The 15,049-nt window shown below is 45.1% G+C and overlaps 1 protein-coding gene across 1 annotated transcript in view; it reads left to right on the top strand.

The window, feature by feature from the left end:
• The window catches only part of LOC309553059 (uncharacterized protein), a gene marked incomplete at both ends in the record, with an annotated part of 84,076 nt that overhangs the window by 28,973 nt on the left and 40,054 nt on the right, over positions 1-15,049 (top strand). Inside the window, 1 exon segment of the mRNA XM_082253957.1 lies at positions 13,253-14,585. Within this exon segment, the coding sequence (XP_082110083.1) occupies positions 13,253-14,585 (1,333 nt within the window).

Here is a 15,049-nt window from a genome sequence, read left to right as displayed (position 1 = left end):
AAAACTTTACTGGACATCAAAATACATAAAGCTTCTTACACATAAAAGTTACCATAGACATTAATAAGACTCAAACATTCCCTCCTATTCCCAATATCCCAAAGAAAGGTCAAATAATACTTAACTCTGGCAACAGCTTGCAATCGATATCTTCAACAGGATAGCTCCATGCTTTCCTTCCACAGCTCGAAAAAACGAACCTCTCTCCCCCATTCTAGTGACTAGGCTTACTGACGCCGGAATCCCTGATTGGTGCGGTGAAGATGATGCGTTTCACCAGCCAATAAACGCTGGTTTCATCAGATCTTGATGAAACCAGCGTTTATTGGCTGGTGAAACGCGTCATCTTCACCGCACCAACTAGGGATTCTGGCGTCAGTAAGCCTATCTGCTTGGGTAGGAGAAACGTCAAGGAAGTCACGCTGAAGTGATGGCTTGCCGCTCGGCCTCCTGCACATGCTCAGTAGAAGCACAGGAGGTAGCTGGAAGTCTCCAAGCGAGGCAAGGACGCCGCAGCTCTGCAGACCTATGCCGAACACCCGGATCCCATGATCACAGGTCAAGGAGGACGTAACAGACCGGTTTATTCTTAGGAGGTACGGTGCTTTATACATGGATTACACAGAGAACTCTGTTACTACACTTAACAGCCGCACAATTTAACCTCCATTCTACCGGTCTATGCTAATTACTCCACTACCGCTGGACTGTGTTTTTCAGGCCTTCAGTTCATATTGCCTATTTCTACTGTAGCGCTATTTTAATCACTCTTGGCGGCTACTGGGGTATGATGACGCCACCTGTGTAGTATTTAGGAGCAGAGTCTATATAATCTGTGTGATCAGGACAGGATTTATAGTAAGCGCCAGTGCCTCCACTCAATCAGGGCTTGTAATTAGCAAGTGAAATCCCAATTGAGAAAACATATTCATATAGACAATAATCCACACAGCAGAGTGTTTAAATGTCCATGTATTGAAGAAATAACATTCAGTGAACCATACAACATAAGATATTTTCCTCTCAGGAACATGAAATCATTAGCAGTGTCTCTGTGTGTCTCAGTTACAGTCTTTTCTCCAGCAGGAAAATGTCTGTGTCTCCTCATGTCTCTCTTTTTCCCAGTCTTACCCAGAAAACCTTGCTCTGCCCTTTTTGATGACCTCATCCTTCTTGCAGAGAGAGAAAGAGAGCACAGCAGCCATATTGACAAAGGGCAAAAACAAACACTGCATAACAGGAATAAACACTTGAAAGATGGGCAAAGAAATTATCACATCACTACATTCTCCTCCTGCTGAAAATCCTTCCGACCCGGCAAGGATATACACATAAAATAACAACAAAAATTAACATCGTTGACGCCTTCTGCAGACAACTTCTCCAGAAGCAATCTATTACAGAGCTAGCTGCAAAGAAAGTATGGTTAGTAACAAATAGGCATCATGCTAACCAGTCTAGAATGAGCTGCAATCATGTCTGTCAGAACATGAGGTTGTACATAGTTCTGTACAGCATAGCAGGGTCTTCCCAAAGTGTCATAAGTAAACACCGGTGGAGGACGTCGAACACGATCTCCTCTCCTCAACCCCTCAGGCATAAATCCAGAGAACTCTGGGACAGCATTAGTGGGAAAACTTGGTGCTCCAACCATGCCTGAACTGTAGGCACAACATTTTGGACTGTTGGTTCAAAAGCAGGAGTAGCTGGGTTCAAACCTCCCCTCTGAGGGAGGCCCCCATCAGTACTAGGTGAAGGAACCTGTACAGGAGACTCTGGTGGAGGTGTAAACCAGTCACTGTCATCACTCTGGTCTCCTCTGTTGCCACAAGGCACATCATTAGAATCTGTAGCAATGTCAGATTGTGGCTCCTCATCAACAGTAGCAACTTGTGGTACCGGAAGCAAATGATTCCTATGCCAGGCTTTGATCCGGTCCTCGAATCCTGTATACTGGAATCCTAGGCAGTTTTTCTACAACTTCAAACAACTCATTTCTCCAGCGATCAGCTAACTTATGTTTGGCTGAGGGTCCCAAATTGCGGAGAAACACTTTATCACCAGGTTGTAAGTCTTTGTAATGAACTTTGGCATCAAAACGCCTTTTGTTGGCAGCATTTAATTTCGCAGCATTTTCCTGATAGGCCTCTTTTAAACTCTGAGTCGTGCCACATACTGATAGTGATTCTTCTGTTCCACTCCATCAGTAGACACTCCCAACTGAATGTCAATAGGGAGACGGGCTTCTCTCCCAAACATGAGAAAATAAGGAGAAAAGCCAGTGGATTCATGTCTGGTGCAATTGTAGGCATGTACCATAGCTCCCACATGTCGGCTCCAGGTCTGCTTAGCACCATTAGGGAGGGTACCCAACATGTTCAACAAGAGCATCACCCTCTGGATGATAAGGGGTGGTGCGGCTGTTGTTGATGTTAAGCAATGTTAACAGTTCTTTAATTAGGCGACTTTCAAAGTCCCGCCCCTGGTCAGAGTGAAGTCGATTTGGCAATCCATAGTGAACAAAAAACTTCTCCCACAGCACTTTGGCTACAGTTACTGCTTTCTGATCTTTGGTGGGATAGGCTTGAGCATAGCGAGTATAGTGATCAGTCACAATCAAAATATTTCCCACACCACTGTTGTCATTGTCAATGCACAAAAAGTCCATGCACACTAAATCCATGGGACCAGAACTTTTCAAGTGTTCCATAGGAGCAGCTCGAGTAGGCAGAGTTTTCCATTGCAGACATCTCACACAACGGCGGCAATAGTTCACAACAGCTTCCCTCATTCGTGGCCAAAAGAATCGGTCTTGGATTAATCCATAGGTTTTTTCAACTCCTAGATGCTCATGTTGATCATGCAAACTTCTGAAAACAGAGTTTCTATAGAATTGAGGGAGCACTAGCTGTCTCCTTCCAGGATGATCATGAAACAAATGTACCCTGTATAAAAGTCCATCAATTATTTTGAGCTTATCCCATTCCTTAAGATAGTAGGTACTCTGCTCAGGTAGGTGTTTTCTCATGTAGTTAGGATCTTTGCGGAAAACAGACTCTCTGACATGTCTGATTATTTGATCTCTTTTTTGTAGAAGGATCATATCTTTCTTTTGCAGCTGGATGTTTTCTGGCACCCCTAAAGCAGTGGGGCAGCAATACATGTTTGGAATGCACTCTTCACCAGCTCCCAGGGAATCAATAGCTCGTAGGTAAGAGAAAACAATATTGTCTCCTTGTACAGCAGCTGTAGCACAATAGGCAGCCACAATAGGCCCAGGTACTTCCTCCCAGTCACTTTCTTCCAAGTTCATGGGTAATCCAGGGCGCCTAGAAAGAGCATCAGCCCCAATATTCTTGGGACCCAGCTTGTACTTGAGAGTGAACTGATAATTAGACAAGGCAGCAAGCCACCTATGACCAGTGGCATCTAGCTTAGCTGTAGTCAAAACATAAGTCAAGGGGTTGTTGTCGGTTCTCACCTCAAACTGAGTTCCATACAAGTAATCATGCAGCTTTTCAATAATAGCCCACTTCAGGGCAAGAAATTCCAGTTTATGAACAGGATAATTATTTTCTGCTGGGCTTAGACTGCGACTGATATAAGCAATAGGCCTTAGTCCTCCTGGGTACTCTTGATGTAAGACTCCTCCCAATCCATCATAACTGGCATCCACATGCAGAATGTATGGCTTTTGTGGGTCTGCATAAGCCAACACTGGTGCTTCTGTAAGACTTTTCTTAAGCTGTAGAAAAGCTTCCTCACAAGCAGAAGTCCATCTCTCACTGAAATGAGTTTTGCGGTTTGTGTCCATGCCAGGGGTTTCTTTGAGCAAGTCATTAAGAGGCAGTGCAGTCTTGGAATAGCCTCTAATGAATCGACGATAATAGCCACAAAATCCCAAGAAGGACCTCAGTTCTGTCAGATTTGTGGGACGGGGCCAGGTAACCACAGCCTCCACCTTAGCCGGATCAGTTGCTACCCCTTCTGCAGATACGATGTGACCCACAAAGTTTACTGAAGAACGAGCAAACTTATATTTGTCCAGTGAAAGTTTCAGACCTTCCTTCCTCAAACGATCTAGCACTTTAAACAGTCTCTGGTCATGCTCCTCCAGAGTGGAGCCAAAGACAATTATGTCATCAAGGTAGTCGATACATTGAGTGGGACAAAGGTCTCCCAGGGTCCGATCCATTAGACGCTGAAAGGTTGCAGGTGCACCACTTATGCCCTGAGGCATGTGAACAAACTGGAAAAACCCCCGGGGGCAAATAAAAGCCGTCTTTTCTTGATCTTCCTCACTCACTGGGACCTGGTAATAACCAGATCTTAAGTCCATTACTGTGAACCATTTACTGCCTTGCAGGGCATCAAGAGCTTCCTCAATGCGAGGTAGCGTGTATTGATCTGGGACTGTTCGCCAATTTAGAGTCCTGTAGTCAACACGTATTCGCACTCCACCATTTTTCTTTCTGACTACCACTATTGGGGATGCATACGGGCTTTTAGACTCAGCAATGATGTTTTCATCTTTCATTTTGTGCAAGCACTCTCGAACATCATCCAGATCTTTAAGAGGTATGCGCCTGGATCTTTCTCTAAATGGGGTGCTATCTGTTAGGCGAATACTGTGCTGAATACTTTTTGCACACCCAACATCCATGTCATCGGTAGAGAAAACATCATTGTATTCCATTAGCTGCTCTCCTAGTGCTTGTTGGTGCTCTGCAGGACTATCAGCATCATTCAAGTGAAAGTCTAATTTGGTTTCTCTTTCCTTGACTTTGGCAGTGTAGGAGCTAATGGTTTCCACTGGGTAACAATAGGCTACCTCTTTCCAAGCTGGTATTATAACTGGGCGTGTGGTAATGTTCCAGACAGTAACAACATCTATTCTTGGACATTTTACACGATAGTCTTTCCTTTCTGGTACTATCTCCCAGCCATTTTTTGCAGCCTCTTTTGTATCAGTCTCTAGCAAAAATAAACTACCATTTGCACTTGGTGAAATTTCCACATAAACCCGCAACACTCTTACTCCCCCTGCTGGAAGCTCTATGGGACGCCATGGATTTCCCACACACCCTCCAGGAAGATCAGGAGCAAAAGTTTGGCAGATATTTTGAAGTTCTGGAGCAACAGGCAGTGAAGGTAGGGGAGTTCCCCGTTGGGGTTGAAGAAACCGTATGAAAGCAGCCTCAACAGCTTCAACATTGGAACCCACAATCATAGGAGCATACTCATTACCCCCAGGTGGAGGGCTCACATAAGCAATAACTTTAAGTGGGGGATCCTCCTCAGCTATCACGCCAGGAATGCGAAGCTCAACTTCTAGGCAACCATCCATAAAAACAGGATTTTCTCCCACACCATAAACACGCAAAGTGTCCACAGTTTGCAAGGGAGGTGGTTTAAGTGTTGCTGATAGAAGGGCCTGTATATGGTCGTCAGCTGAGAACCAGTATCAAACAGAGCAGTAGTGGGTATATCATTAACAAACAAATTGAAAGTACATCTGCAGCCTACCCCAGGTAGCTTGGTAAACTTTTGTTTTCTTGATCTTCCCTGTTTTCTTTGGTACATATGTCCAGCTTTACTGTGAATTTCAGAACTGTCAGCAAGCAGTGGACACTGATGAACTGTGTGGCCTGCTTGTCCACAGCGGAAACATTTAATGTGGAAGAGAGGCTTATCACTGGAGGTTTTATCAGCAGATAGAGCTCTAGGCTGTGGGAGTCTACCCACTTCTTTGTTCTTAGCAACAGTCTCATTTGTGGGCTCCACCCCAGAATTCTGTTTAACTTTGCTCTTGGAAGGGGTACTAAAAAGAATATCAGACTCCTGTCTCTTTACTTCAGTCATAGTTTCAGTGAAAGTAAAGTTCCTCTCTCTCAAAACAACTCTTAGAACTGGTGATATTGGGTGATGTGGCAGGAGCCCCTTTATTATTTGAGCAGTCCTTAATCTGTCAACATCTGTAGGAGAGATGACCTTGTCATTGAGCAATCTCCCCAGTAGTACTTCTAGCCTCCTCACAAACACAGAAACATCCTCTCCCTCTTTATGCTTTGTCTGTTTAAAATCAGCAAGCATCTGATCAGCGTCACGGTGCCGTCCATAAGCATCTGTCAAAATATCAATATATTCTTGAGCACTGGTACTCACATGAGTCTCCTTGTAAGCTCTGATGATAATGGATGCTGGTGGTCTTAAACTTTCCATGATGCGCTGTTTTTTCTTTTCCTCTGAGCAGGTCCATTCCTCTATCACTTGCTGTGCAAAATCTCTCCACACCTCAAAGCTTTCTTCACCAGTGGGGACAGGTAGCACTCCTGAAAAAACCTTTAATTTGCGATAAGAATCAGCATGTAAATTCTGGGCAATGACTTCAGTGACTTTTAGCAGCAGATGCTCAATATCTGCTTCCTGCTTAACAGCCGCAGCAGACAACATTCCAGTTTCTCCTGATGAAGCAGTTGTATTCAATGGTTCACACTTATCAGGCAGGGCTGGTAACTTCCGCCTTACTGGAGGTGAACTTACTGGAAATACTACAGCACAACCAATTTCTTCAGCCCTTTTCGGATATATACAAAAGGGCCCTTTAACTGGATTTAAATCCACCTCACTGAGACAGAGATAATGGGTATACAGTTCATAACTCTCATCCTCCTCTCTTTTATCCACAGGAGCGGCATACCGCAAGGTTTCATTTGCTTTTAGCGCCTCCTGCAGTTTGTGGACGCTCACACGGATAGGTACATATGAAATAGCAAATGTCCTTTTAGGTGGCACTCCCTCTTCCTGGGCCCATTGCCTCACAGCTTCTGTAGATAACAATGACATGGTCATTCCTTAATGTCCTGATCCAAGATTTCTATCTCAGCAGTGCCTCCAAATGTAGCGCTATTTTGGTCACTCTTGGCGGCTACTGGGGTATGATGACGGCCCCTGTGTAGTATTTAGAAGCAGAGTATATAATCTGTGTGATCAGGACAGGATTTATAGTAAGCGCCAGTGCCTCCACTCAATCAGGGCTTGTGACAATTGAGAAAACATATCCATATAGACAATAATCCACACAGCAGAGTGTTTAAATGTCCATGTATTGAAGAAATAACATTCAGTGAACCATACAACATAAGATATTTTCCTTAGGAACATGAAATCATTAGCAGTGTCTCTGTGTGTCTCAGTGAGGGGATGTTACAGCACTTACAGTTCTGTTCTCCAGCAGGAAAATGTCTGTGTGTCCTCATGTCTCTCTTTTCCCCAGTCTTACCCAGAAATCCTTGCTCTGCCCTTTTTGATGACCTCATCCTTCTTGCAGAGAGAGAAAGAGAGCACAGCAGCCATATTGACAAAGGGCAAAAACAAACACTGCATAACAGGAATACACACTTGAAAGATGGGCAAAGAAATTATCACATCACTACAGTGGTAAAACTGTAAAACAAACATATGAAAGACAGGTATAAGTATGGCTATTCAAACATCATACATTATACATAGTTATACAGAAGATAGGGACTAACTAACATGTGCTTACTACATACTGGAACACATATTATCTATACAAATGTCTAACATCCCTCTATAAAGGCTGAACTGGCAAATCCTTTACTTACAGGCTTTTGGTGTTCATCAGGTTTGCAATAGATTAGTTTGAGAAGTCCTGAGGGTCTGGAACCTACGGTGGCTAAAGCTGGAATGCATAGACAAGTTCAGACTTGCCCAAAGCAGTAGAGAGAAGACCCGCCCCTAGGCTACAAGAAAAGGGAGGGTCTTAAAGGGACAGACACTGCTGAGTGCCAAGCATATGAAATACAGTGCGAAGGCAGCACACTGCCATTGCATGCAGCACTTGAACCGGAAGCAATAAGCTATTTTGAGAGAAGCTGATCATTAAATCCAAATCTCTGGAATGGGAATGACCATAAATAGATCAAAATGTGACTAATTCCTGCTGAATTTACCAACTTTTGATCCATCTATGGCCATCTTTAAGGCTCCATGCACACTAGGAGCTTTTAAAAATGACAGAAAAACGCTGGTATAAAAATGCTAATATTTAGCATTTTTGTACTGGCGTTTAGTAGCGACTAGCAGGTTGTTAAAAAGTGGGCGGCTGCTTCGTTCCTTAACAACCAATGACTCATCAGCTGTCTGTGGGTTTCCCCACTGACAGCTAAGACCCCGTTCACACTGGGGCGACCTGTCAGGCGACCTGGTCGCCTGACAGGTCGCCGTAGGTCACCTGCCATAGAGAAGCTGTGGACCCGTTCTAATAGGAGCGACACAAGTCACTCCGACTTAGAAAAAGGGTCCGGAGCTTCTTTGGGGCGACCTGGAGCGACCTGCATTGACTTCAATGTTATGAAGTCCAGGCCGGATGCTCCGAGGTTGCGGTGCGAGCTGCACGCCGCGACCTGTGAGGTCGTCCCGGCAAGTCGGATCGCCCAAGTGTGAACGGGGTCTTAATGTAAACAGAAGAGTGTCGGCATAAAATAAATAAATAAATAAAACATATGTTGGGTCCCTCCAAAATCCCCACCAGACCCTTATCCAATCATGCAGCCCAGCAGGCTGAGAAACGGGGGCGGACAAGCGAGTGCCCCCCCTCCTTCTAAACTATACCAGGCCCCATGCCCTCAACATGGGGGGGGGCTCTTTGGGGTAGGTGGGCTCCCCCCCCAAAGCATCTTGTTCCTATGATGATAAGGACAAGGGCTTCTTCCCCACAACCTTGGCCAATGGTTGTGGGGGTCTAGGGTCAGGGGGATTTAACAAGGGGGCCCCCTGATCCCAGCCCCACCCATGTGAATGAGTATGGGGTACATAGTAACCCTTCTCATTCACACACACACACACACACACACACACACACACACACACACACACACACACACAAAGAGTAGCATAAATATTAACAGGAGCCAGTTTTGACAAGTCCTTTATTAAAAAAAAAGTAAAAATCGTCCTGGAATATCACTTCCAAAAACGAAAACCAGAGAGTTTGTTTTTTTTTCTGCTCTTAACAGCTGAGCTTAAAAAAACGCCTCTAGCCTCCAAAGTGTGCATGGACACATAGGATAACATTATTTGCTTCTAGAGGCATACAAACACTGCTGGCAGGAGCATTGCTTTAAGCCAGTGTGCATGGAGACTAGTAGACAGAGTAATAAGGGAAGAGAGAGGTAGAGGGAGAGCAGGGTGTAGAGAGTGAGAGAGAACAATTGGAAGAGAGAGGGAGGGAGGGAAGAAAAAAGAGAGTTGGGGTGAGAGGAAGGAGAGAGAGGGGAGAAAGAGAGAGACAGAAAAAGAGAGAGGAGGAGAGGGAGTAAAAAAAAATTAGGGAGTTTAGAGTACAGAATGTGTTTACAGCTCACTCACCCGAGGGCTCAGGCTCACTCACCAAGCTTGGTCTCCCTCATGGTACGACAAGGTGCAAGAAGACAGCATCTGAGCTGACAACTGCAGGCTGTATTTATTTAAACAGCCACTGGTGCCCAGTGCCCACACAACCCCTCCAGAGTCCAGCAGCAAACAACCATTTAAACTACGCGGCAGGCAGCCCCTCCTGCACGAACCGACGTAGCTCTACGTTGGTCGCGCGCCTGCAGCTAGGGGGGCGAGTGCGCGCCGCCGACTGCGCGCTCCCGCCCCCATTCGGCAGCGGGGGACTCCGATGCACAAGGCAGGCGGCTCCAATTGCCGCCTGACACCCGCGATCGTTCCCCGCTGACAGAGAAGAACGGTCAGATGTTGTAAACACAGCTGATCGTTCTTCTCTCTGCAATGATCACAGAGCTCATGTGATCCTTCTATATAGGATTACAGGTCTCTATGATCATTTCACAAGCCCATCCCCCATACAGTTAGAAACACTCTAGGTACACATTTAACCCTTTGATCACCCACAGTGTTAACCCCATCCACTGCCAGTGTCATTATTACAGTGACAGTGCATATTTTTAGCACTGATTACTGTAGTAATGTCACCGGTCCCCCCAAAAGTGTCAAAAATGACAGTTAGGGGTCCGATCTGTCCACCGCAATGTCGCAGTCCCTCTAGAAATCACAGATCGGCGCCATTACTAGTAAGAAAAAAAAACAATAAAAATGACATCAATTTTTCCCATAGTTTGTAGACGCGATAACTTTTGCGCAAGCCAATCAAAATATGCTTATTGCAATTTTTTTTTTTACCAAAAATATGTAGCAGAAAACAAATTGGCCTAAAAGGATTAAAAATTTAGATTTGAATTTTTTTTTTGGAAATGTTATATAGCAGAATGTAAAAAAATATTGTTTTATTTTTTTTTTCAGAATTGTCGCTATTTTTTTGTTTATAGCGCAAGAAATAAAAATTGCACAGGCGATCAAATACCACCAAAAAAAAGTTCTATTTGTGGGAAAAAAAGGAAATCAATTTTATTTGGGTACAGGGTCGCACAAACGTGCAATTGTCCGTTAAAGTAACGCAGTGCCGAATTGCAAAAAAATGGCCTGGTCATTAAGGGGGGCACATTCTTCCGGTCCAGAACTGGTTAAATCTGTCACACTCACAACTCCATCACACAGGCTCAGTGTGCAGCAATGCTTGATATCACTACATTCCCGAGGGGGGCTGGAGTGTGGGTGGACAATCAGCTACTAGCTCCTGTCTCCACCTGACGCCTGTCAGACCTGCAGCACAAAGCTGAGGAGGAATTTCAGAGCACTTCAGTTGGCTCTGTAAAGTAGGTCTGACAGGTGGTACAATAGAGGAAATGGTATGTGGTCAGGGCAGTTCTGGGACTCTGGGCAATGAGCACTAGATATGGGGCATGTTTCTGGTAGAGATCGACCGATTATCGGCAAAGCCGATATATTGAGGGCCGATATTCACTTTCCCCGATATATCGGAATCGGCCTTTTGATTTACCAATATTGCAGATATTTCGGGAACGTGCTTGTACCGGGGTGATGCTTGCAGCTAGAGGAATCACCCCGGTACCGGTGTCCATAGCCGACAGTTGGCTGTCTTGTTATGACAACTGATGCAGCTGAGAAGCCGCTCGGCTGTCATTCCAAGGAGCGGGAGGGGACGTCTCTCCCCCCTCCCGCCGCCTTCCAGGGCTCGCCTGGGACTCCTGCCCCACCGGGAAACCCGGGCATCCTACCTTCACTGCCGCCGTCTGACCGGGTCTCCATCTCTTTTAATTCGGCGCCGCCGAGTACCCGGAAGTGATGTCATGACATCACTTCCGGGTACTGGCGACGCCAAATTCAAAAACGTACAGCATTCAAAACAGCCAAACTTGACGTTTTGAATGCTTTTAAGTGCAAAGGAGGGGTTTGGGGTCTTTTAGACCCCCAGATCCCTCCACCACAGTACCTGTAGATATATAAAAAAATAAATAAATTTTAATGTCTGAAAATATTGGCCAATAACGGCTGTTACCGATATCCGATGACCAAAAAATCAGTATCGGTATTGGCGGTAAAAAAACAATATCGGTCGATCACTAGTTTCTGGTGTGCCTGCCACTAGTTATGCCCCTGGCTATGAACACAGTGAGTATGCTATTGTAGGGGAAACCCCAAAACTTATGGGTTTCAGTAACATTTTGACTGTTGAAGCCAGATTGAAAAATATATTTAGTTTACAAACATGTAGGTAGAAAGACATATTTGGAGAGCAATTCAGTCACATTACATTGTGTTGGTTTAAAAACAATTGCTCTATCTGGCTAAGGACTTGTATTACAATTTTATATTTTTACAAAGGGTGGGACCGATCGATCTAAATTCTTTTGAAGTCCCATTTATTATTATTATCATATAGGATTAATATAACGCCGACAGTTTACGCAGGGCTTTACAACTTGAGGGTAGTCAGTACAAATACAATACACCCTAATACAGTTGGAATCAGAGGGCCCTGCTCGTTAGAGGTTACAATCTAAGAGGGAGGGTCAAGTGATACAAGAGGTAATAACTGTGGGGGATGGGCTGATGGAGAAAATAAGAGTACAGTTGTTAGGTGGATGCCAGATAGGTTTCTCTGAAGAGATGTGTTTTCAGAGATCGTCTGAAAGTAGACAAAGTAGAAGATAGTCGGACAGATTGGGGTAGAGCATTCCAGAGGATGGGAGAAGCTCGGGAGAAGTCCTGGAGGCGAGCATGGGAAGTGATTACAAGGGAGCTAGAGAGCAGGAGGTCCTGGAAGGAACGAAGAGAACGAGTTAGTTAGTATTTTGAGACCAGATTAGCGATGTAGCTAGGCGCCAAGTTAGGGATGACTTTGTAAGTTATGGTTAGTAACTTGAATTTAATTTGTTGGTTGAGTGGCAGCCAATGGAGGGATGGGCAAAGAACGGTAGCTGACACAGAGCGGTTTGCAAGGTGGATAAACCTGGCAGCAGCATTCATGATGGACTGAAGGGGGAGGAGCCTTTTTAAAGGTAAGCCAATGAGAATGGAGTTGCAGTAGTCAAGACGAGAGATGACCAGGGAGTGGATTAGAAGCTTTGTGGTATCATTGGTTAGGAAGGGACGTATCTTGGAGTTGTTGCGGAGGTTGAGGCGGCAAGCTTTGGATAGTGACTGGATGTGTCGCCAAAAGGATAGTTCAGAGTCCAGGATTATACCTAGGACCTTGGCATGGGTGGACGGGGTTGATAGTTGTGCCGTTGATGTTGACAGAGAAATCAGGAGAAGAGGAATGTGGGGGAGGAAATACCATGAGCTGGGTTTTGGATAAGTTGAGTTTGAGGAATTGATGTGACGTCCAGGCTGATATGTCTGTTAGTAAGCTGGTGATGAGTGAGGAGACTGATGGAGTGAGCTGAGTCTTTGGTGACATTCTTTGATATGCAGATGGTCATTCACATGGCTTGTCACTTCTAAGACTCGTTGGCTGAACAGGTCTTCAAAGATCGAGATAGCAATCTGTACAGCTAGAGGTGTAAATGACTTTTGAACAGCTGTTATACAATATGACTTCTAACATATACATCCAATATATCTGCTTAATCATAAATACATGTTTGATAAATAAAATGGCTGTTCCTTTTTCCCCCTCAATCTACAAGATAAGCTTTTTTCCAGAACTGGGACATTGTTCTAAATGAGGCCCTCTTATTATCTCTGTCCCTCCATATAATGAATCCTATGAATAAAGTAGAAGTCACAGCCCAGCCTCACCCTGTGTAGGAGGAGGTCACCCCTCCCAACTGCATTCTTCCCCGGTGTCAGAGACTTTTAGTTTCATTTCTCTCTTCTGCTGTCAGCGATGGCGTCTGCTAATCTGAGAGCTGAGCTAGAATGTTCCGTCTGTCTGAACATTTATACAGATCCTGTAAACCTGAGATGTGGACACAACTTCTGCCGGGTCTGTATTGATCGTGTGCTGGATACACAGGGGGGGTCTGGAGGATATTCCTGTCCTGAATGCAGAGAGAAGTTTCCGGATCGGCCTACACTGCAGAGGAACATAACACTGTGTAACATAGTGGAGAACTTCCTGTCTGCTCAGCCTGATCAGGAGGACTCCGGGGTCTTCTGTACTCACTGTGTGGACTCTCCTGTGCCTGCTGTTAGATCCTGTCTGCTCTGTGAGGTTTCTCTGTGTGATAAACACCTGAGAGTCCACAAAAAGTCCCCAGAACACATCTTATGTGACCCCACCTTGTCCATGGAGAGCAGAAAATGCTCCGTCCATAAGAAGATCCTGGAGTATTACTGCACTGAGGATGATACCTGTATCTGTGTGTCCTGCACTTTGGCTGGAGAACATCGAGGACACCAGGTGGAGATGCTGGATGAGGCTTCTAAGAAGAAGAAGGAGACACTGAGAAATGTTCTGCAGAAACTTCTGACAAAGAGAGAGGAGACGGAGGAAAGAGTCCAGAGTCTGCAGGAACACAGGAGGAAAGTAGAAGAAAAAGCAGCTGGTGACACCGAGAGAGTCACTGCCCTGTTTAGAGATCTCAGGAGACGTCTGGAAGACCTGGAGAAGAGAATCCTGAGGGAGATCTCCGGGCGGGCAGAGCGGATCTCCATCTCCATCCGGGATCTGGAAATAAAGGAGGAGGAGCTGTCCAGGAAGATGCGTCACATTGAGGAGCTGTGTAACATGACGGATCCACTGACTGTCTTACAGGAATCAGACACAGGTGACTTGTGTGATACTGAGGATGGAGATAATGAGGACAGAGAGAGACATGAGAAGCTCCTCCATGATGGAGGGGGTCTGGATGTGGCTGGGATATCACACACATTACACACATTATCTGATATAATAACAGAGGTAAATGTAGACTTCTATATACAGGGAGCTGCAGACATATTGCTGGATGTAAAAACAGCCAATAATAATCTACATATATCAGATGACAGGAAAACTGTTTCCAGGTCAGATAGAAACCAGAATCGTCCAGAAACACCAGAGAGATTTCAGGATCCTCAGGTGTTGAGCAGTCTGAGTTTCTCCTCAGGTAGGCATTACTGGGAAGTGGATGTCGGGGGATCAGATAAATGGATAGTCGGGATGTGTTACCCCAGTATAGACAGGAGAGGAGGGCAGTCATGGATTGGAAATAATAACAAGTCCTGGGGATTGTACAGGAATGGTGATCAGTATAAGATGATACATGACAGTATAGTAATCCCCTTACCCACCAATATCTCCAGTAACAGAGTCAGGATAGATCTGGATTATGAGGCCGGGCGGATCTCGTTTTATGATCTGTGTGACCCGATCCGACATCTCCACACCTTCACCACCACCACCTTCACTGAGCCCCTCCATGCTGGGATATGTGTACTAGGGAGAGGCTGCATAAAGGGCCTGTGGGGGGAATCGGGAGATGTGAGAACTCGGTGCAGAGAATGGTGACATCACAGGGAGAGAGGGATGGGTTGGAAAGATACATTATTGGGGGACACCTAAAGTGGTATTAACCTCATAAGCAAACAATTATTGCATTGCAGTTCACCAATTCCTAAATGTGATAGCTAGAATCATTTTCTTTTTTAGGCTTTCTTACTTCTATTTTCATCT

The sequence above is a fragment of the Pelophylax lessonae genome, assembly GCF_965119305.1.
Source record: "Pelophylax lessonae genome assembly, chromosome: 4".
Classification (NCBI taxonomy): Eukaryota; Metazoa; Chordata; class Amphibia; order Anura; family Ranidae; genus Pelophylax; species Pelophylax lessonae.
Note: the sequence above shows the minus strand (reverse complement) of the source record. Positions and strands in the feature narration are given on the sequence as shown.